Genomic DNA, 23,386 nt, shown 5'->3' on the forward strand with positions numbered 1-23,386 from the left:
TGCTACTGCTGCTAAGTCGCTTCAGTCGTGTCCGACTCTGTGCGACCCCAGAGACGGCAGCCCACCAGGCTCCCCCGTCCCTGGGATTCTCCAGGCAAGAACACTGGAGTGGGTTGCCATTTCCTTCTCCAATGCATGAAAGTGAAAAGTGAAAGTGAAGTCACTCAGTCGTGTCCAACTCTTAGCGACCCCATGGACTGCAGCCCACCAGGCTCCTCCATCCATGGGATTCTCCAGGCAAGAGTACTGGAGTGGGGTGCCATTGCCTTCTCTGTGGGAAGCCCTTAGTTTTCTCTATTTGTAGTCAAAGTTGATAAGAATTGGATGTCCCATTATTCTGGCTCCTAGGAGCCCTCTATCCAACTCTTGCATAGAATGGATTTGGAAATCCCCTTTCTGTTAAAGCTGTTACTTGGCAGCACCGTTTGATACTTTGATACTCTTGCCTCTTGAAGAAGTTCTTGTGTTTATGTCCATAGCTCAGTTACCATCTATGCCCTGAATACTTTTCACACTTTTTTCTCTTGCCCAGTTCTCTCTGCACCCTGTACCTTTGTGCCCAACTGCCTGTTTGATTTTGAAAAGTAAAAGTGAAAGCCGCTTAGTCATGTCCAACTCTTTGCGACCCTGTGGACTATAGCCTACCAGGCTCCACTGTCCATGGAATTCCCCAGGCCAGAATACTGGAGTGGGTAGCCGTTTCCTTCTCCAGGGGATCTTCCCAGCTTAGGGATCAAACCCAGGTTTCCCACATTGGAAGCAGATTCTTTACCATCTGAGCCACCAGGGAAGCCCCCTGTTTGACTTTCCACCTATACAAAACCTGGTTTACAAATTGTTTTCCACCCTAGTGGATTGACACCACCATCTTTCTGGTTTCTGAAGAAACTAGGATTTTTTTTTTTCTGCATACTTTGCTCTCTTATCATCCTGGTCTAAGTCATTACCAGTTCTATCAACTCCTCTTTCTTTTTTTTTAAATATTTATTTTAATCCATGTATTTGGCTGGACCAGGTGTTAGTTGCACCTAGACCCTTTTCAGTTGCATCTAGCAGGATCTTCCAGGTGTGGCATCTGAACTCTTATTGCAGCATGTGGGACCTAGTTCCCTGACCAGGGATTGAACTCACACCCCCTGCATTGGGAGCTCATAGTCTGAGCCACTGACCACCAGGAAAAGTCTCCGACTTCACTTTCTTACATCTCTCTGAAATCCTTCCTTTGTCTCCCTTCTGCTTCCACCTTACTGACTCAAGCTGTCGTTATCTCTGGTCTGTGAAACAGTCCAGTTTTGTACACTGTACCTGGGATGGTCTTTTCAAAATTATAATCTGATCATGACACCCTCTTATTGAAATCCCATTGTTTCTAGGATCAAGGTCTAAATCTGTAACTGGTTTTCAGGGCCTTGCATGTTCTGTTTCTCCTCTGCCTTTCCCACCTCACCTTGCACATCTTTCCCCCTGGTGCCCTCTGCTCTGAGCTTCATTCAGTTCTGTGAGCCTAATATGCTCCTCCTGCCTCAAGACCCCTGTGAATGCTGCTCCATGTTTCAGATCTGTGCTGTGCACTAGGTACTGTAGTCACTAGCCACGTGCAGCTATTAAAATGGATAAAATTTAAAATTTAATTCCTCAGTCCCATTATCTCCATTCTAAGTGCTCAGTAGATACATGTGGCTAGAGGCTACTATATTAGACAGTGAAGATATAGAACATTTCCATCTTTGCATAAAGTTCTGTTGAACAATGTTATTCTAGAATGTTCTTTACTACCTTCCACACCCTTCCTCCTGTGTTACTTTCTTAGGGAAGACCTCCTTGTCCTCTCCTTTCAGTTTCTAGTAAAATCAGTTTTCTTTGAATCTAAGTCCACCAGCCAAAGACTACCACGAACATATTTGTAGTCAACGTTGCATTTATTTAGTCTGTTTCTGCAGGGGATCCTCAGGGACAGCTCATAAGAGAGAGCTGGGAGGAGCTCTTGATAGTGTTTGGGCTTGTGCTGGATGAATCTAAGAAGGGATCATGGAAATGACAACCAGTTCTGGATTGTGTATATCGAGATGTGGGGACGGTCTAGAAACTGGGTATCTTGGTTGTCATTGTTCAGAAGAGGTGACGAACAAAGCGAGGCTGAGGATATCTTTGCTAGGAAAGCATCAGTCCCACAGGAGGAGGGAGCGTTGCTCACTTGTGTAGCTGTGTTGCTGTCTTCTGGGCTTCTGTTGGGAGCGTTGCTGATCTTCTGTTGGTCTTCTCTGTTGTGCCACTGGAAATAGTACATCCTATTAGAACCATCTAGGCTGATTGTCAGTGGGACTGATTTCTACTTTCTCAGTTGTGATGTACTGTCCTAGAACTCTGTGGCTGTTCCTCAGAGTGTTTGCACATGGTTTATAAGTTTTTAAATGAATGATTATTTGGCTAATATTCTTCACCTACTAGACCAGAAGCTTCATGAGAGCAGAGCCTGCATCTTTTCTTTTCTACCGTGGTATCCATAGCACCTAGCATGGTGTCTGATACAAAGTGGATGCTCAGTAAGTATTTACTGAAAGAGTGGATGAACGAATACATTAATAAGACCTAAAAATTGGTGACTGATTAGAGACATGGAATTATATAGCTATATCTGATGTACATATAAACTGTGATGTAAGGGTCCACTGTGTTCTAGAGATGGTGGTTGGAAAATAAACCACTATCCTAGAGACAATGGTTAGAGATGGTGGCTGGAAAATAGCTGGGAGTAACCCTTTCTTGGGGATGACAGAGGATGAGATGCACGGATGGCATTACTGACTCAATGGACATGAGTTGGAGCAAACTCTTGGGGACAGTGAAGAATAGAGAAGCCTGGCGTGCTGCAGATCATGGGGTCGTAAAATGCTGGACACAACTTAGCAACTGAGCAACAACACCACCAAACCCTTTCCTGAGAAGGAAATCTTTGAATTACTTGTCAAAGAATGGACATTTATGTCAGGGAAAGGAGAAGCAAGAAGGTTGTTTCTTAGAGAGACTAGAAAAAAGGCCACAGTGGAAGGTCCAGATGTATGTGATCCACCAAGTGCTTTTTCTTCAATGTTCTGTTATATTCACTTTAGGATCAAGAGTTAGCACTTTTGTGCATCTTCAGTGAAAAGGTTCTGCTGCTGCTGCTGCTAAGTCGCTTCAGTCGTGTCCGACTCTGTGCGACCCCATAGACGGCAGCCCACCAGGCTCCCCCATCCCTGAGATTCTCCAGGCAAGAACACTGGAGTGGGTTGCCATTTCCGTCTCCAATGCATGAAAGTGAAAAGTGAAAGTGAAGTCACTCAGTCGTGTCCGACTCCTAGCGACCCCATGGACTGCAGCCCACCAGGGTCCTTGGTCCATGGGATTTTCCAGGCAAGAGTACTGGAGTGGGGTGCCATTGCCTTCTCCATGAAAAGGTTCTAAAATATAGTAAAATGCATCCTACTTGCACTAAATATACAACAACTGGATGTCTGTGAACCAAAACCTCCTCATGTTATGACTTAGAGTATTACGACTTATAATATTATGACTTAGAGTTTCCTCTGCAAACTCACTCTTAACAATGTTGCGATAATGAAGATCTTAGAGAAGGGCACTAAATATGGTCAAGTGTTCACAATAGAACAGAATTTAATACACATAGATAGGGCTCGCCACATTCCAGGAACTGTTCTTAGTAGTTCACCACTAATAATGCAGTTAATTCTTCTCATCACTACAACTGTGCATTTTACAGCTGAAGAAAATATGGCACTTGCCCCAGTCTACACAGGCAGCAGGTAAAAGAACTAGAACCTGACTCTAGACAGTCTTGCTCCTGAAACTATGCTCCTAACACTCTCAGTAGGGCTTATGATATGCTGTGTGGCCTCCCTGTATTCAGTGTTCCATTAACTCGGAATTCGTGACTTTTGGGATAGTGCTGGAGATAAGAAAATAGAAGAGATGTTTAAACGTTTGAGGAAACAGTTTCCAGTACCTGAAAGCACCTTAGGAGCACCTGTGAATTTGTGAAGAAAAGTACAAATACATTTTATGTTGAAAATAATTCTCAATGTGCAGGTACTATGCCAGTTCAGTACACAAATGGTAACTATTTTCACTGTAGTTGAAAACACAATACCAAAAAAATGTGTAATTTTCCTTTCTAAAACATAAGACAGTTTGGATACCTTTGCCACTTTGGTGGGGGGCGGGGAGCATAATGACTCACCTATTTGTTTTAATTTTGATGACTTTTTATATTTTGCAGAAATTTCGGAGTGCTTCGGTTGGGGCTGAGGAGTACATGTATGATCAGACATCAAGGTCGGTTTCCAGGAGATGCCCCTAGACACTGATGCACCGATAACTGTTTAAATGTATCTTCAACTTATACTTCTGCACCTTTAAAGTAAAATCTTCTTCTCTGCACAATGACTTCTAAATTATTATTTCCAGTCTTGACCAGCTTTCTGAGGCCCATACTCTTTCTTTGTCCTTTAGTTGGCTAGATATCCCTTCTTAGGTGTTCCTCTAAATGTCAAACACTTGGGCCTCCAACACACCGTGTACATAATGGAACTCTCTTTTTTCCTCCCTTTTCCCCTTCCTTCTTGACTTCTTTCACATCTGTTCTTCCACTTTTATTCCCTCTTTTAAAATTCTACTTTTTTGGCTGTGCTGGGTCTTCAGTGCTGCGTGCAGTCTTTCTCCAGTTCTGGCCAGCAGGGGCTACTCTCTCGTTGAGGTGTACGGACTTCTTATTGCGGTGGCTTCTCTTGTTGTGGAACACAGGCTTTGGGTGCATGGGCTTCAGTTGTTGCAGGGCACAGGCTTACTTGCCCTATGGCATGTGGGATCTTCCTGGACCAGGGATAGAGCCCATGGACCACCAGGAAGTCCTGCTTTCATTTCTTGTTATGCGTAATGATGTAGCCATCCTCCTAGCCACACACTCCAGAGGTGCCTGAAGACGGGAGAGAAGGGCGTGAATGAATGAATCTCTCCCATTTGCAAATCTTACCACTGATTTCACCGTTTCAGAATAAAACACAAATTCCTTATGAAGGTGGTTAGAGCCCTCCATGCACTGTAGACCTCTTCTCCCACTGTGTTTCTTGCCCCTTTACTTTTACGGGTATGACGCTCTTTTCTTCTGTCTGTTTTCTCTTAAAGTCTTTCTGCTCCTTCAGAGTCTTGTTCCAACCTCAGGCTCCCCAGTTATCCTCTCCAGATTGTTCCAGACAGAATTTGGCTGTGCAGTGGTGGCGGCGAAGGGTAGGGAAAAGGCAGAGAAGAAAGTTTCGAATCAACTTCTAAAATATGGAAATGCATGGGTAATTTACATGCTGTTCGTCCAGATAGCCATGCAACCAGCTATTGGGCCATTAAAAAGAGCATTGACCTACCATTTTCCTGCCCTGTTTTCGCTTTCTGCTGCTGTCATTGTTCCCTGGAGTGAGCGAGTTTCTCAGCTTCTTCTCAGCTGTGAAATGAGGAAGGTGGTTCTTATCTTATGCTGTTGATCAGCCTGGGGGACGTGAATCCCCTGAAATTATATTACAAATCATTTGTGTGCATATGTGCTTTTATCTGGGGAGAAAGTTCACAGCTTTCTTCATATTTTTCAAGCAGTGATTCCTAATATCCTGTCCAGGTCTCAAATTTTCTGATTCAGTGGTTATCTTGAAATTGCTTTTTCCAGGCAAAATGACAGTGGAATCGATTCTATCTTGAATGATTTATTTCCCACCTTATTCTAAGACGCATATTCTGGAATTCACTTTATCAGCTTTAACGTAAGATTTTCTATCATATAAGAGAAATATTATTTTGCCCTTCAGATTTCTTTCTCATTTAAGTTAAAAGATATGAAACATTGCAGAAATATTCAACATAGAAAGCAAGAGTCCCCCGTAATCTTATGGGTAGATCATTTTAGGAAGCAAACTTTGAATCTTTTTGTACCTAGTCTTTCACAGACTATGAAATTTAAAGGGCTAAAAAAATAGACACAGTGAAGAGTTTCTGATGATCCAGAAAACAGACAAAGCATTTGCAGTTGGATCATCATCTGCGCCTTACTGCAGGGTAGCAGAAATAAGTATTCTGAACGAGCATCTTAAATAAAAAAGACGGTGGTTCATATTCATTGCTCATTTTAAACAATGGCTATGTTTTTCAAAGTTGGGAAAATTAGTGTTTTCCTTTTACAAGTTAAATTATATTTGTCAAATATTAGGGAAATTATTAAGAGCAGTGATCTTCAAACTTTTTTTCTGTAATAGGCTAGATATTAAGTATTTTAGTTTTAGCGAATTACACAGTCTCTGTCGCAACTCCTCAGCCCGGCTGTGGCAGTGCAAAAGCGGCCATGAGAAGATAGAAACAGATGAGTGTAGCTGTGGGCCAGTAAAACTTTATTTACAAAAACAGCCAGCCAACTGGCTCTGGCCCAAGGACCATTGTTTGCAACCTCCTGCTTTAGAGCAGTAACCCTGTCATGAGTTCTTCTGCAGGCTTAGAAAACAAGACCCCAAATCAAAAAATAATCCCTGTTATGAAACTAGATTCCCTAGAATTTTCAATCATGAGTGTTGAGTTCTAGATTTTTATATTCTGAGGTATTTTAAAGTGGGATGTAGCTGTGTGCAACACCTCAGTTAGACAAAAGAAGGTTAAGTATATGGATCAATTGAACAAAGGTACTCACACCTATGGCTTATAGCCAGCATGAAAGAAGCAAGTCCTGTCTAAGTTAAGGCGTTGCAAAGTGCCAGCTAAAACCTAACAGAGGCTCCCCTGGCCCTGCCTGGCTCAGTGGGATGGGCATGCCGTGGACTTTCTCCCTTTCTTAACCATCTGGTTTATGGGCCACTAATAGAAATGTTATGTGCACTGTACTAGCAGTGACCTTTGGTATGGTCTCATCTCTTTTGCCATATGCTGTGTTTTGTCTGTGAAATGGAGTAAACGTTGGTTAATGTTCATACAAAATGTTATTGATGTGAAATTGATCCCAAAGGCAGAAATGTCTGAGTGAATCTGACCACTATTTGCTTTCTGTTCACAGTGGCACATTTCAGTACACCCTGGAAGCCACCAAATCTCTCCGTCAGAAGCAAGGGGAGGGCCCGATGACCTACCTCAACAAGGGGCAGTTCTATGCCATCACGCTCAGCGAGACGGGGGACAACAAGTGCTTCCGACACCCCATCAGCAAAGTCAGGGTAGGAGCCTCGTTTCTCAAATAAAGCATGGAGGGATCAGACGAAGGCATTGTTACTTCCCAGCCTTGTGGAAGGGCATGGAAAAAAATTCCAAAGTAAATAATTCTAGAACAAATGTCAGAATTGGGGCACAAGAACTTATTGGCCTGCAGTTTATCATTTTAATCAGTAACCAATAAACCCCAGGGAACAGACATGGTGGGAACATGCTTTCTGACCGTATCCAAGGGATTTTCCCAGCTTCATTCATTGCCTATGTGGTATCTAGTTACTATCATCATTGTTTTCAATCAAATGATGTTCATTTTTCCAGTAAATAGCTGTAAGTCAGAGCATATCTGTGGGCGGGAAAGAGCTGGGCTTTCTTCTGTAAAAGAGGGTGCAATTCATACATTCATACATACAAAGAGCCCTTTGCAGCTCTGCTTAAAAGCCTTCTGCAGCCCAGTGCTTACTAAGGAGTCAAGGGGTTCAGTTCAGATGCTCAGTCGTGTCCGATTCTTTGTGACTCCATTGACTGCAGCACATCAGGCTTTCCTATTCATCACCAACTCCTGAAACCTGCTCAAACTCATGTCCATCGAGTTGGTGATGCCATCCAACCATCTCATCCTCCATTGTCCCCTTCTCCTCCTGCCTTCAATCATTCCCAGCATCAGGGTCTTTTCAAATGAGTCAGTTGAAATTTCTCATCAGGTGGCCAAAGTATTGGAGTTTCAGCTTCAGCATCAGTCTTTGCAATGAATATTCAGGACTGATTTCCTTTAGGATTGATTGGTTGGATCTCCTTGCAGTCTAAGGGACTCTCAAAGAGTCTTCTCCAACACCACTGTTCAAAAGCATCAATTCTTTGGCGCTCAGCTTTCTTTATAGCCCTACTCTCACATCCATACATGACTACCGGAAAAACCATAGCTTTGACTAAATGGACCTTTGTTGGCAAAGTAATGTCTCTGCTTTTTAATGTGCTATCTAGGTTTGTCATAGCTTTTCTTCCAAGGAGTAAGCGTCTTTTAATTTCATGGCTACAGTCACCATCTGCAGTGATTTTTGGAGCCCCTCAAAATAAAGCCTGTCACTGTTTCCATTGTTTCCCCATCTATTTGCTATGAAGTGATGGGACTGGATGCCATGATCTTAGTTTTCTGAATGTTGAGTTTTAAGCCAACTTTTTCACTCTCCTCTTTCGCTTTCATCAGGTCCACCATAGTTTGGTCACAGGTCAAACAAAAGGGAGGAAACACAGCCCTGCCCATCGACAGAAAATTGGATTATAGATTTACTGAGCATGGCCCTGGCCATCACAACAAGATCCAGTTTCCCCCACAGTCATTCTCTCCCATCAGGAAGCTTCCATAAGCCTCATCCTTATCCCTCAGAGGGCAGACAGAATGAAAACCAGAATCACAGAAAGCTAATAAACTGATCACATGGACCACAGCCTGGTCTAACTCAATGAAACTATGAGCCATGCCATGTAGGGCCACCCAACATGGGTCATGGTGGAGAGTTCTGACAAAACATGATCCGCTGGAGAAGGGAATGGCAAACCACTTCAGTATTCGTGAGAACCCCATGAACAGTACGAAAAGTCAAGGAGTGGGCATGATATGATCCCCACCTGGAGTGACTTGAAAGAATTTTCACATCCATGAGGGCTAGTTCTGTTTGTGGGAAATGAAACTGTTTTGGAAGTCTGCCAGCTTCTGGCATTCTCGACTCTGCCAAGAAGGGCAGGACCTGGTAATGCTTCTCTACTGAAAAGGAAAATTATATATACAAGAGCTCTGTAAAGAGGTTGAAGGACTTTCCTGCCCTGTTGTAAAATGATTTATGCTGCTGTGTGCGTGCCTCCTTATTTTATCATAACTGCCTCCCCCTAAGCTGTTTCTTCAGTACACTGAGGAAGGAACGCCGTGCTCCTCCGGGCCCAGTTCACCGCATCTCAAATTCCCACACAAAGGGTAACACATGAGGTTACAGAGAAAAGCGTATCTGGGCACCTGCTGGCTGACTTGCCTGTTACTAGCTTTAGGTAAAATCCTGCAGTGGTGTGCTCTTGAATCAACTGGGTTTTATGACATTGTTTCCATGAGAAAGACAAGGGAGAACTGCTCCTCCTTTGTCCAGGCCTTCCTCCCTTCAAGTCTGTCCCAGTTCCAGATTGGAGCTTCAGGAGGCAGGGCGGTTGAGAGTGAAGGGAAGGATGGGGAGGGAGGCTCTGGGACTAATGTCCTACCTGAGGCTGCGCTCCGGGGCAGGTGCAAAGGTGCTCAGTGTGCTGTGTGCCTCCAGGGGGCTTAGTATGTCCCAAGCCTGCGGTCAGGCCTGCAGTGGAGGGATGCCGTCCTCGTCCCCATCGTCCCAACAACCAGAGCCACAATAGAACAGCTCGTATTTATTGTGTGTGTACGTTGAACACCGTACATCGAGTAACCGTACATCGAGTAACTCTCGGAAACTAGCAACAACCCTATGCCACAGGCATTACTTCTGTAATGTTCCAGATGAGGAAACTTGGCCTTTCAGAAGTCAGCGACTGGCCAAGGTCACACAGCTCAAATGTGAGGGAGCCAGGTTCTATCCTGAACAATCAGACTTCTAACCTACTCTCTTAACACCCAAGTGTACAGTACTGAACAGCATGGAGGCCTGAAAGGCATAGGCTCCACCTCTGGAAATTGACCCTGGTGCGCCCTATGCCATTGTATATGAATGCCTGGTGAGAAGACACTGGATACCTCTTCTTTTTCAAAAAATCTTGCCAATTACAAGGTAGTGTATAACTCATATACACCTTGGTAATAACACCATTATCATCACCCTGAAAAGATGATGTTAGTAATCTAAGGCCATGGCAGCAGTTTGGAGTACAGCGACTTTTCCAAGAATTTTCTTTCATTGAAATCATGAAAATAATGTAGTTTATTTTATCTCCTTTTGTTCCATTTTGCCTAAAACAAAGAGCCTTCCTTCTCTTCAGGTCTTCAATCTAACAGCCTTGGAGAACAGGATGGCCCTTCTCGGAGTGTGTCTGTCTTACTCCTCGGCTCTGGGAGAGCAAGCTGCCTGGAGGAGCAAGGAATGCACTTAGAATCTCTGAGCACTGATTTCTGCGAACAGTGCTACATCCTAAGTCAGAGCCTGTGGCCTTGGTAATAGCAGTTTCAAACTGCCTTTTTCTTTATCACTGGAAAAATACATTTCCATACCAAAACCAGGCCATTACTTATGCTAATTTAGTCATTGACTAGAAAAAAGTCACCCGAAATGTTATTTTTATTTTGGGACAGACAGAAATAAACAACAGGAGGCTGTGCAGTGAATGTTTACATAGAAATAGAAAGACCTGAGGAAGGGGAAGGGGGAAGGATGGAGGGAGGCCGAGCCCCGGGTTCTACCAGCACAGCCCGTGAGTCCCTTTCTCGTCAGCTCTCCTGCACGCCTTTGTGAGTCATGCTGCTTGTGGATTCGAATAATATGGATGCATTATTTCTAAACCAGCTTTTCTGACAAACCTCTGCTTTTTTTGTGTGACACATGTTTACATACCACTGGGAATAAGCCAGATCTTGACACTACGGCTACTATCATGCATTTGGTATCTCTTATTTGTTGGGCACTACGGACATGGTCACCCCACTCCAGTACTCTTGCCTGGAGAATCCATGGATGGAGGAGCCTGGTGGGCTGCAGTCCATGGGGTCGCTAGGAATCGGACACGACTGAGAGACTTCCCTTTCACTTTTCACTTTCATGCATTGGAGAAGGAAATGGCAACCCACTCCAGTGCTCTTGCCTGGAGAATCCCACGGACAGGGGAGCCTGGTGGGCTGCCGTCTATGGGGTCGCACAGAGTCGGACACGACTGCAGTGACTTAGCAGCAGCAGCAGGGACACGGTGGTGAGTGACACTATGTCCCCGCCCTTATTAACATAAGCCACTGCCATGGACTGAGTAACTGTAGGTAATTAGGTAGATATGTGTCAAATGCTACAGGGGTCAAGGCATTAAGGAATGAGAGTTGATGAACTATTCTCTTGAAATAGCAGAAAAATGTCTAAGAGGTATTTTGGATATGGAATGAGATGGGGAGTATATTCCTGGATATAGTATTCCTCATGCTGTAATTAAAGGGTTGTAAGTTGGTTTTGTTTTTTTTTTTTTGGTTTGTTTGGTGATTTTGGGTACCTTCTCCATCTCGTAAATGACAATGAATTAACATATATTTAGTTTAGCAAGACAGCTTGGAACTTAGAAGTGGAAGTCATTTGGGATTCTTATTTCTACAGATATAATTAGTTTCATGGGCTCATTTAAAAGTATATCCACATATTTAAGGAAATCATATGGTTGACTTTGTATCTTTTGGTCTGTGATATATCTGTATTTTATATCATTGTTCATCAGTGTCAGCTCATCTTTTAGTATTTCTCTCAGTACCATCACTGATCCAGTCAGAGGCACTTAATTAGGCCAGAAACACATATTTGCTCTTTTACAAAAGCACCAAATTCTATGTTTAAGGATATGCCATTTCAAAAATGGCCTTGTATTCAATGTAAGAAAAAAATCTTTTTTGGTATTCCCACTCACCTCACAAAATAATACATTTGCTGGTAAATTGGTTAATCCAATTGTGTGTTAGTCATGGTAAAGATGAGGTAGCATTTTTTTTTTTTTTTTTTACTCTGTGCTGTTTTCACTTCCCACTTATTTTCTAAAAAGTAGGCCTATTTTGAAACAAAATAAACCCTACAACTGAGCTTATCTAAAGCAAGAAAAGCAAATTTACAGAAATTAAGGCAACACACCTCTGGTAGGATTCCCAGAACTGGACACTGTGGAGCAGGAGGGGCTGAATGGAAAATAAGCTGTGTGGTTCTCCCTGCCCTGCAGAGCGTGGTGATGGTGGTCTTCAGTGAGGACAAAAACCGGGATGAGCAGCTGAAATACTGGAAGTACTGGCACTCTCGGCAGCACACCGCAAAGCAGAGGGTCCTTGACATTGGTAAGTTGACCTTGACCTTGACCTTCTTGCATGGTCTTTCGTAAACCTCCATGTTGCCTTGATAGAAAGAAGAGCCCAGAAATCACAGCTGAGACCTACATCACTCCTGTGATGTGCCTGGCACTAGTTTGGAACATTTCCAATATTTCAGTACATTTAGTACAAATTGGACTGAGAAGTCAAGATTGGGCTAAGCTTAGAGCAAAACACTTTGTGTCCCATAGAAGTCAACTGTGTCTCATATAATAATAGATTTAGATTTACCATGGCCAGGCCAGTTTCTGAAACATATTTCCATGCCCTCTTGTGTTTGAGCCTAATAACCGGCAGGCAGGCCAGAGGAACTCTTATTCCTTCCTGTAACACAAGTAACGTGGGCTCATTTGGATCTAAGGTACTCGTGAAGGTCACGGGACTAGATAGAGCATTCTAGTTCTCTCATTTTCTATCTTGTGTTCCTTCTATCCAAACACACGTCTAGTGCAAAGAGTACTAGGTGATCAGACTAATGCAGAGTTTGAGAGAGCGTTCTTGGCAGTAGAGAAGGAATGATCTGCCCAGTGCATTTCCGGGAGTCTGTATATTCCTAAACATTATGCTTGTTCTTCAGAGATTCGGAGCCCCCGGGTGGGACTCAAGAGTCCAGTCAAGAGAACAGAGCCCATACCAAGTGGTTCCATGGAGAGAATTCATTGCCAAGATTGGGAGGGTGGAAGGCCCCACGAGGCCATGAGAGAGGAGCCACAGCAGGAACTTGCTGTTATTTGCTGGAGGGCCAAAGGATCAAAGGAGAGGGGGTGGGAGTTGTGAGAGCCCCCAGGCAGGGACAGGATCGGCTGGAGCCACAGCTGGGACCGTGGAGGGAGCAGCTGTCTTAGAGCAGCGAGGACGCGGACCCCAGAGGGAGCAGCTATCTTAGAATAGCGAGAACCGCAGAGAATCTGCCAGAAACACCCCTCAGTGTAGAGCGAGGGGGAGAGGGCATGCCCTGCCCCCCAGCCTCCCCTAGCACTTTCCATTGACCCTGTTAGCCTGAAGAGGAGGGCACCTCCCAGGCACATGCACTTTGCAGGAATCAACCTCTAGACACAGAGCAAAGCAGGGGGTGCCAGGGATTGATCTTAAAGTGTCTAGAAATAACTTAAGACCACAGTAATTATATGTGTTTCTAAATAATTTTAACAGTTCATGTACATTCTGCTTCCATAAGAAATTATTTCCCATTTATAGGCTTTATTTTCATGTTTCCCAGACCTCGAGGCACAGTCCCAGTGAGGACAGGCCAAGTCCAGTGAGGAAGGTTTCTGCTGTGTTGGACACCAGAGTTGATAATGAAGCACTAGAAGGATGTTTACCTTGATTTCTTTCACATTATAACAAAGGACTTTTTCAAACCTTTTATCTCACACTTGCTGGGACCCTTTGACCAATGGTAGAGGAACTAAGGTAGGGTTGGAGACTCGCTGTAGAACATATGGAAACTAATTTGCTGGTTTTTCTTGCAAAATGGCTATACCACTCCTTATCTCTACTACAGATGCACACACTCACACACATCTCCTTTCAACTAGTCAAACGAATTTATTTAATAAACAAGGAAACCAAGGCTTACTGACCCACCTTTCCTTTCCTCTGATAATTAGTGCAAGACTTAGTGCAAGTGCTGGCATAAAAGCGATCTTCCTCACCCAAGTCACACCCTGAACCCCCAAGATCGACCAACTGGGAAGAAGGGTTTGGGAATACTTGCTGTAACCTGCTTTGGAGGCAGTCTGCCCAGAGCAGAGGAACAATTTTATTTTATTTGAAAAGTTAGCCTTATAATTACTGCCCAAGAAAGGAGCAATTAAGTAGAAATGTGGCCTAGGTCCAAATAAGGCAAATAATAAACACGTTTTACTGGCATACCTGTGGGTTCAACTTTGATGTTGTTACACGGTTTACTTTTCTTAGCCCAGAATGATCTCTCAGGTCTCATAGGATTTCAGATCTCATCTCTCTTCTTTATCACCTCCTGGCTGCTTTTTCTCCCTCATGTAACCCTTTGCACATGTGTGTGTGCACACAAACACACACACATTTATCATTGAGATTTGTGACTTTGACTCAGTAACTTCATGGCTACCTGGGCTGTTTGCTGACTCTGAGATTGAGGCATTGAATCAGCCTCTTAGGTTCAAATGAAAAATCAAATTTCTGACCACAGTCTCTACCCCTCACCTCAACCTGACAGGATGAGGAAAGATGGAAGAAATTCCTCTCATTCATTCTTGTACCAGATTTTAAAAAATCAAGCAACTTGTTCCTCTGTCAGTGGGCGGTTAACACCATTTCCAGTAGAAAGGGTGGGGGGTGAGGTTGCTGTGGCGACTGCATGCGTGTGCTGCGTGCCCTCCCCGTGGTGACTCTGCAGGGCCGTGTTGAGAATGTCTGTGAGGCTGCACCTGCGCTCAGCCAGGGGGCTACCAGTGCCTGCTGAGGGGGAGGAGGCCCAGGAGTGAGTTTATGCTATACCTTTGTCAGTTTGGGTGGAGAACCTTCTAGTGGCTGGCCTGCAAGAGAAAAGGAAAAATCCAGAAGTGTGTAATGTGTTATTTTTCTTTACCTTTATGAACTGGAGATTAAAGCTGGGTCTCCCAAGTTGCAGTTCCCCAAGCCTCTCCCAGCCACTGTGGTCAGCAAGTCCAACTGAAGCCTGTAGGTAGTGACTTTGAAGCTGGCATTAGAGACTGAGATGAGGCCCTTTTTTGCTAAAACGAGCATTCGTAACCTGGGTCCTTGGGTCTGTGGGTGGGCTTTGGGGAACCTCCACTCCTTAAGTTATGTGCAATACCACTCTGTGTTTGGATACACAGGTCCTTTCACCTTTCCAGGGGTGCCCAGGACAGCCAGCCCTCCCTCCATCCCTCAGTCTCCCTGCTTCCCTTCCAAGCAGCACCCAGTGGAGCTCTCACCTCTCTGGGTCTTTCTTCAACATCCGCTCAGAACTCATGTGCTCAATCGACTCTTGGCAACGCCATGGACTGTAGGCCACCAGGCTCATCTGTCCATGGGATTTCCCAGGCAAGCATACTGGAGTGGCTTGCCATTTCCTTCTCCGGGGAACTCACCACTCATGCTCGAGGGTCATCCTGTCACCTCTGGGCCCTGATATAATCATGCCTGGAGCACATTCTCCATCTTTCCCTACATAAATTGTCTCCTCTGGACTAGACTGTTGGTTGTTCTTTGTGGCCCCGCCTCATCGCCCACTCCTGCCCTCTGAGTAACCTGTGTGTGCCGGCTACCTGATGGGAGAGGACCCTCAGCGTCCCTGTTGGAGTCCCCATCTGTGGAAAGGCCATCCACGGAAAGTGGAGGGCCAAGGAAGAGAGCTGCTCCTCAGAGCAGGGGGCACCTCAGCTGCCAGCTTCCTGAGTGCTGAGCAGAGTTCCTGGTGAGTCCCTTCCTGCCTCACACCAGTCACATCCCTCCCTGGGCGGATACTCACATGTTGCCTGACTTGTTCCCTCACTTCTTGGAGGCCTTTGCTTGTCGTCACCGTATCAGAGAGACCTTCCCTCTCACCTCACCCAAACATCACGCCCTCGTCGCTCTCAAGCTGCCTTAACTCTACTCCACTGCAGAGCCCTGTCGCCACCAAACATGTTATGAATACATGTTTCTATTTCTTCTTGTGTCCCCCCTCATGCTACACTAAGCCCCATAAGAGCAGACACTAGTCTGTTTTCTTTTCTGCTCCAGGCCTAATGCCTCTCACAGAGCCTGAGTCACCGTGAGCATTTGATAAATATTTCCTGAAGGAATGAATGAACGTATGAACGAATGAATGAACGCACGTAAGGATGAAACTCTTGCTGCAGTGATAGGAAGCTGGCTTTCAAAGACGCGGACTGTGTCTGCGTAACAGCCCGGGTGTCTGTTGCCTTTTGTGTGCCACGCTCTTTCTATACATCAGACTTAAGCATTTTGTCCTTCATCCTCAAAACAGCTTATTTTATTGCTGAAAAGCTGAGAGGGTGAGGTGTGAAGAATTTTACCCAGGATCAAACACCTGGTAAGTGGTGAAGATGGAAATTCAGGATTGCTAGAGTGTGCACCCCTTATTTTTTTTAATTATTGTGTGTCTTCACTCCACTGTCTCTCATCTTTGTATCCTGACCTCTAGATCACTCTGCCGCCCGCCCCCCCCAGCCCCTAATCACATGCAGAGTAACTGCAAGCTGTCATGAATTGACCTTGCCCTGAGGCCCTGCCTCTCTCCACTGCACCTTCCTTTCCAGACGCTGAGAACGCTTTGCACTCTGGGTGGCAGGACTCGGCTGCTGCTAGTTCTGGCATTTCTAAAAGCCAGTTCAGATGTGTGGTTCTTGTACATTAGGCCATAAACTATGTTGGTGGGGAAGGAAACATTAGCAATTAGCTCTTGCTGGATATAAGTAGAACAAACAAACCCCAGCCCAAGTGCACTCTGCTGCTCTGCAAAGCACATAAGTAGAGTTCTCCAAGTTTCACAAGTTCTTTCTTGTGAACTTGTCGGATAACAACAGTTACTCCAGGTCATCAATATGTTCACATTCTGCAGCCCAAAGAGTGTTCCTGCACTAATTGTACCTACTGTATGGAATCACCACTTTGATGGTATCTGTCCTTTGCTCATCTCTGAGTGTGAAACCCCCTTTCTCAACGGACATGGAGTCAGTGTTGATCCCATCTTAGTTACCACCAGCTTGCAGAAAGGCAGAGTAATTTCACCTTCACTCAGCAAACCGACCCTTCGTTAGGAACTGGTGATTCAGAGATAAATAAATAAGGTAGAGCCCCATCTTCAAGTTGCTCCAGACTGGAGGCAAGAAGATGACTGGCTGAGGTTATCACATGGTGAGAGGCAGATGGGAGGAACACTTGCCGTAGATGTTTCTAAGTCCCCTCTGAAAAGATAACCAGAACATGTGAGGTCAAAAAGGTGGGGGGAGGGTGCTGTGAGCCAAGGAAACAGCCCATGCAGAGGTATAGGAATCAAGACAGTAAAACCAAAGTGAGATTGGCACGTGATTTTATAAAATCTGATAAAACTGTTGGCAAAAATGGGAGGGGTAAAACTCTCGTGCATGCTGGTGAGTGTATCATTGATTCAACTTACACAGTGGGTGGGGAGACAAGTAAACTGGGAATAAACTGGGCTGAAAAATGAGCTGGAAGGCTGTGGGAATTGTGGAGAGGCTTGCTTTTTTAAGGGGAATTTTAGAGTAACCTGGTGGCTCAGACAGTGAAGAATCTGCCTGCAATGCAGGAGACCTGGGTTCGATGCCTGGGTTGGGAAGATCCCGTGGAGAAGGGGATGGTTACCTACTCCAGTATTCTCGGCGGAAGAATCCCACGGACAGGGGAGCCTGGTGGGCTGCAGTCCATGGGGTCACTGAGTCGGACATGACTGAGTGGCTAACACTTTCTTAGAGTGACAGGGGTAGGAAGTATAGATGGGATTTGCTGGTCTCAAGCTGTAAGAGGAGACCCATGTAAAGCTGTTTCAGTGAGGTACAGACTGAAGCTCTGGGTCTCCCATGGAGGCTGAATGAGCCCAGGAGGGTGTTTTGGGGTCCAAAGCCCAGAAAGTTCCTGGTATGAGAGGGCTGTTGACTCCGACCACACGTATCATGGTGGTCAACTCAGAGCTGCAGGCGGAACACTGGGGAAATGCTCTCTCAGACCGTTGGGTGGGTCTTTGCAGAGGCGTCACCACACCAGATACTGAGGGGAACTGCGCTCAGAGCTTCTCGTCCTCTGCCGCGGTACACTCGTGTGGCTCCACAGAACCTTGCTTTGCAGTTTTGTCGGGGAGATTTTCGAAATGTGTGTGCTTACACTTTTTTTATATTGAGGTGTAACATGCATATTTTGTTTTTCATTAATCCATGTTTTTCTCTTGTTGAACACAGTGGGCTTTAGAGATGCAAGAATATATAAGTGAGGGCCCATAAGAGATGTCCCTCATTCAGGGGAGTGTTCCATTCGCCCATTGGTCCTCCCAGAACTCTGACAAGGGGGAGACTGGGCAGAAATACAGGCAAATGGAATACTCTGATGAGGTGACATTTCTCTTTATTGAGTTGCAGGGTTTTATTTGGGAGACTTTGCTCAACTGCTGATGATTTTTAGCAGGACTGAGCCAGGGTCCGGGTGGGATGAAGTGAGGGAGAGACTGGTTATAGCTGTGGAGAGACCCGGAGGAGTAAGCTGTAAAGGAGAGATGCAAAAATTAACTCAGGAATGAGAGATGAATTCTAGAACTGGTAGACTTTCAGAACTGACTGGCTGTAGGGATAAAGGAGAAGAAAAAGATCACAGAAAGAAAGTGCAGCTTTGCCAATGAGGTAGGGGTTGGGAGTAGCAGCAAGCATGGTGCCCCAGGTGCCAGGGGAGTGTGGGCTGACTGATGCTGAGTCCAGCCAGGGGCACAGTGACTTTTAGGCACCATCTACACATTAAACAGGCCGGGAGTTCCCTGGGACTCATTTGCACAGTGGAGAGATCCAGTTTTGCCCCATGTAAGCCATTTTAAAAATATTTGAAAGGAACTACCAATCATAAAATGAACCAGAATGCGCAGCAAGTCTACTCAAAGCGTGAATAATTACAGAACCACTTTCTTGGGGAAGAATGTTTTTCTGTTTCCTTTCAAGCAAGGAAGGAAAATTATAAGATATTCAACAACTAACATTGATTTATAGAATGAAAAATCAGAAGCTACAGCAGATACATTGAGACTCATTCAAATATAGCTTCTCTCTACTGAACAGAATTAAGAATTATTTGCTTGCTTGACAATGCAGCTTTTTCAAAACAATGAGCATCACAGTTTTTGCACTTTCCGAAAGGGTGGTATGGATGGTGATGTAATTAGACTAATTCCCCAAGCACGTCCAAATGAGCAAAATTACTTGATAGTCACATCCAATGTAATCAGTATTGACATCATTTTGCAGTTAATTGTGAAACCAACCATTTGCTCTTTATTCAATCTGTCTTTGATTTTGGTTCCCAGAAAGTAATCTTTCCTTGTATTAGTATGTATTATATTGTTAATATTAATCCCATTGTTTTCCATTGACAGGCAGTTATAGTCTCTTTGGTTATTAGCATGTGATTATAGGATTTTCATCTGTGCCCTAATACAAATGTATTTCTTTATTTTAAAATTGTCCTGTTGATAGCAATCTTATATTAAGATAAAGTTTTCATGAATCCTTAAGGTCTGATGAAATCAAAACATTTTTTCAAGTTTAGTTCGAGATAGTTTTCTGTGAGGGTCAAAGAGAAGCCTTTCGGGAGATTCTCGAATACAGCATTTCGTTGACCACTGTGACTTTCGCAGCTTGGCTCATCTGTCCGGGGCTGGGAGCTCTCTTCTGTGTGGAGTCGTACTCCACTTTCAAATAGGAATTGTGAATAAAACTAAGTTACACCTTTAGTTTTCCTTTGAGCTTTCTAGAGGAGCCTGGCTGTGGGTGTGCCTTACAAGTGTGCTTTCTTGCAGTTTTTATAGTCAAATGCTGGCTTGGGCTACTCAAAGCTGTGCAGAGAAGTGGGGCGTGGTGGTGTAGAGATTGGTGGGCTGGGAGAGGCATCTGCTGGTTTTCAAGAGGTCAGGTAGCCAAGTAGTCAGCATGAATCTGTGGCCCAAATGGGCCTAGACTCAGGCATGAGTAAGATGTGGAGTAGGAAGTGACTCCTCTTTCAAGAAACATGGATGGAAGGAAAGAGGAAGACCTAGCAATGGTTTGGAAGGAAATCTGCCAAGACCAGGGCCTGAATGTGTGGTCATTTGGTGAACTCTGGCCCTGTCCTGGCCCCTTCCCTTGTGGGGATGGCTGGGGGAACCCCAGATCACCATAGGGTGCCCTGCAGCTTGCCTCTCTCTTCCCCAGGGTTGCCCACTCTGCCACTCAGTTTTGTTCTGCGGTGAGCCCTCCTCCCCCAGCACTGAGCAAACCTGCTCTCTCCCTGCAGCTGGGAAAGTGTGGGACTTCCCTCCTTTAAAAATAACTCAAGGAAATGGAATTTTGATTTTTTATATTTCCTAGACTCTTTCCACACTTCTGAATAGATATGAAAAGTAAATTTGATTCAAAACCAAACCAAACCCCTTGAGAGCCCTCATCTTAAAAAATAAATAAATAATAACCCAACCCAGGGCTGGTTGGTGAGAGTCAGGGCAGTGAGTGAGTCAGAGCTGAGATAGTGGAGCAGCCTTGGCCCCTGCTTCCTGCACGGGTGGGGGCAGGGAGGAGAGGTTGGGGTGTGGCCCCGGCTCTGCCCCACCTGCTGTTTGATCATCAGCTCCAGTTGTTGAAACAGTCACAGGCAGTGCGAGGCACCCTCTGATTTACAGAGAAGCACTGTAGCCACAGCTACTGGACAACTGTTTTCATCATCAACTTTGGTTAGAAAACATGGCTGTGATAAAAATTGTAGCCTGTTAATGCTGTATTTAAAAGATGATACACTGCAAATATTCTTTAAACTTTAATCTTAGTTCAAGCAGAACATACTCATTTTCAATAAAAATTGAACCACCGTGAGTTTTTCTTTATTGCATGCGTGTCTCCGTATGAGTGTTAGGAGCTGATTCTATTGGGGACAGCACCTCTGGGGAGAATCATTTCCTCCTTGGCATGTGTGCCTAGGGTGATGGAGAGTTCCTCCAGCCTTCCCCCGAGACAGGGCCAGAGTTCACCAACTGTCCACACATCCAGGCAGATTTCCTTCCAAACTATTGCTGGGTCTTCCTCTTTCCTTACAATCCATGTTTCTTAAAAGAGGCATCATTTCCCTCCTCACATCTTACTCACGTCTGAATCCAGCATAATCTGCCTTTTATTAAGATTTCTTTTTTTTTTTAACTGGAGTATTGTTGCTTTACAATACTATGTTAGTTTCTGCTGCACCGCAGAGTGAGTTGGCCGTATGTACACATACCTCCCTCTTTTCCGGATGTCCTTCACATTTGGCTCACCAGAGAGCGCCTAGCAGAACTCCCTGTGCCGTGCATCCTCGTCAGTTACCCGTGTTAAACACGTAGTGTGTGAGTCCCCATTGCTCCACCCACTGCCTCTCCTCCATCCTTGGGACCCTTATGTTTGTTCTCTGCATCTGCATCTCTAGTCCTGCTTTGCAAATAAGGTCCTCTATACCATTTTTCTAGGTTCCACATATGAAAGTGAAAGTCGCTCAGTCGTGTCTGACTCTTTGCAACCCCATGGGCTATACACTTTTTGGATTTCTCCAGGCCAGAATACTGGAGTGGGTAGTCTTTCCCTCCTCCAGGGGATCTTCCCAACCCAGTGATTGAACCCAGGTTTCCAACATTGCAGGCAGATTCTTTACCAGATCAGCCACGAGGGAAGCCCAAAATGTGTGTCATATATTTATTTTTCTCTTTCTGACTTAACTCTGTGACAGTCTCTAAGTCCATCCATACCTCTACAAATGGCACAGTTTCATGCCTTTTAATGCTCATAATTTTCCATTGTATAGATATGTGTGTGTGTATACATATGTGTACATGTATACATATATGTGTATATATATATGCCACATCTTCTTTATCTACTCCTCCACTGATGGACATTTAAGTTGCTTCCATGCCCTGGCTATTGTAAATAGCGCTGCAATGAACTTTGGGGTGTGTGTATCTTTTTTAATATTCAAATTTCTTAATGCCATATCTGTAGATCTGTTTCACCCCTAGGTTACTTCCAACCTCCCCTTCATTTCTCCTCTCGGGCTCTCCTTGCCTAGAATGGCCCTTCCTCCCTCCTTTACCTGGCAGTCATCTCCCTCCTAAGACCTTGTTCCACGCCCCACTTAGGTGAGATCTTCCTGATCTTTCAGACATCAGTTGCTTCCTCCACAGGTTTTAGTTTGTACTTAGACCGTAACATTGCTGTCTTTCACTTGGTTGATCAGTTTACATTCTGTCCATTCCACTAAATGCCAAGCTTCTCGAGGGGAGAGAAAATTTTCTTCTGTAACTTTTGTATGAGCAGCACCTGGTATGGTGCCTGGCACAGAAAAGATGCTCAACTAGTGCTGACTAGCTGATGAGCAAACTTCCGTGTATTGTTCTGTGTATGTAGGTAACACCATGGTAAGGGAATATGTGCTTTGTTAACAGGGAAATCAGGGTGGGGTTGGGCTCTGTCCTCTTCTATGATGAAACAATCAGTTTTGGTGGTATTTTTCTGGATGCCAGCTAAATGTGCATTTGGTACTTTGATTTCTTATATTTTAAAAATTGTTGCATTATTCTATAGACTTTTTCATGAAGCATGGTTAACTCCAAGACTTAATTGCTAACATAGAAACATAATACCTACATTAATAAACCAAGGGGGAACTTTTCCTTTTTAACTTGGGGGCTTCATTAATAAATTTTTCTTTTAACTTAACTGGAAATTATTGTTATTTCCCTGAAACAAACAGAAATTTGCTTTAAAGCAAACTTTACCAAGAAAAAATATGGGAATTAAAAATTGTAATTAATCTGGTCTTTAATTTGGGTTAATTTTTTTTTCACTGCTCCTGGGAAGTGTGTTTGCCTGGTTGTAGGCATTATTGTTTAAGAAACCTTTTGTGGAGAAGTACTTCCCCACTGCTGGCAATTTTAAAACCCTGAGTGGTTAACCAGAAGGAATGTTACAGAGAGGGTTAAAGTAGGAATGGGTGCTTGAAGGGCATCCACTGAATGGATGCTCTGAGAACCTGTTTCAGTGAAAGGCTGAAACTTTCTCATAAAGAGATCGTGGTTTACATGATGAGCTTTCAAAATGAACACACACACACATAACTAAAGCCACTCAACAGACCTATCATATTTAATACTGTAAAATACTTTAATTTCCTGTCTTCCACCATTTTCTTTTTCACATTTACTGGATGCCACATTGCTTTCTCCTACTTGGTCGGACCTTTCCTGTATCTTTAGCTATATTTGACCATGACTTCATCTCAAACATGTAATCTATGCTCTCTATTTGAGTTTATGTCTTTAAAAAATATTTATTTGGCCACGTCGGGTCTTAGTTGCAGCACCCAGGATCTTTGTTGCAGCATGCAGACTTCTCAGGTTGCAACCTG

General features: G+C 44.4%; 1 protein-coding gene across 3 annotated transcripts in view; it reads left to right on the forward strand.

Annotated features, from left to right (window-relative positions):
- The window catches only part of GRHL2 (grainyhead like transcription factor 2), a 172,570-nt gene that overhangs the window by 68,709 nt on the left and 80,475 nt on the right, over window positions 1-23,386 (forward strand). For all 3 annotated transcript variants that reach the window (XM_014476738.2, XM_070383061.1, XM_070383062.1), the window contains exons 5-7: window positions 4,277-4,332; window positions 7,079-7,235; window positions 12,136-12,247. In XM_014476738.2, the coding sequence (XP_014332224.1) occupies window positions 4,277-4,332; window positions 7,079-7,235; window positions 12,136-12,247 (325 nt within the window). The remainder of the gene's footprint in view (window positions 1-4,276; window positions 4,333-7,078; window positions 7,236-12,135; window positions 12,248-23,386) is intronic.

The sequence above is a fragment of the Bos mutus genome, chromosome 14 (assembly GCF_027580195.1).
Source record: "Bos mutus isolate GX-2022 chromosome 14, NWIPB_WYAK_1.1, whole genome shotgun sequence".
In the NCBI taxonomy this organism is placed as follows: domain Eukaryota; kingdom Metazoa; phylum Chordata; class Mammalia; order Artiodactyla; family Bovidae; genus Bos; species Bos mutus.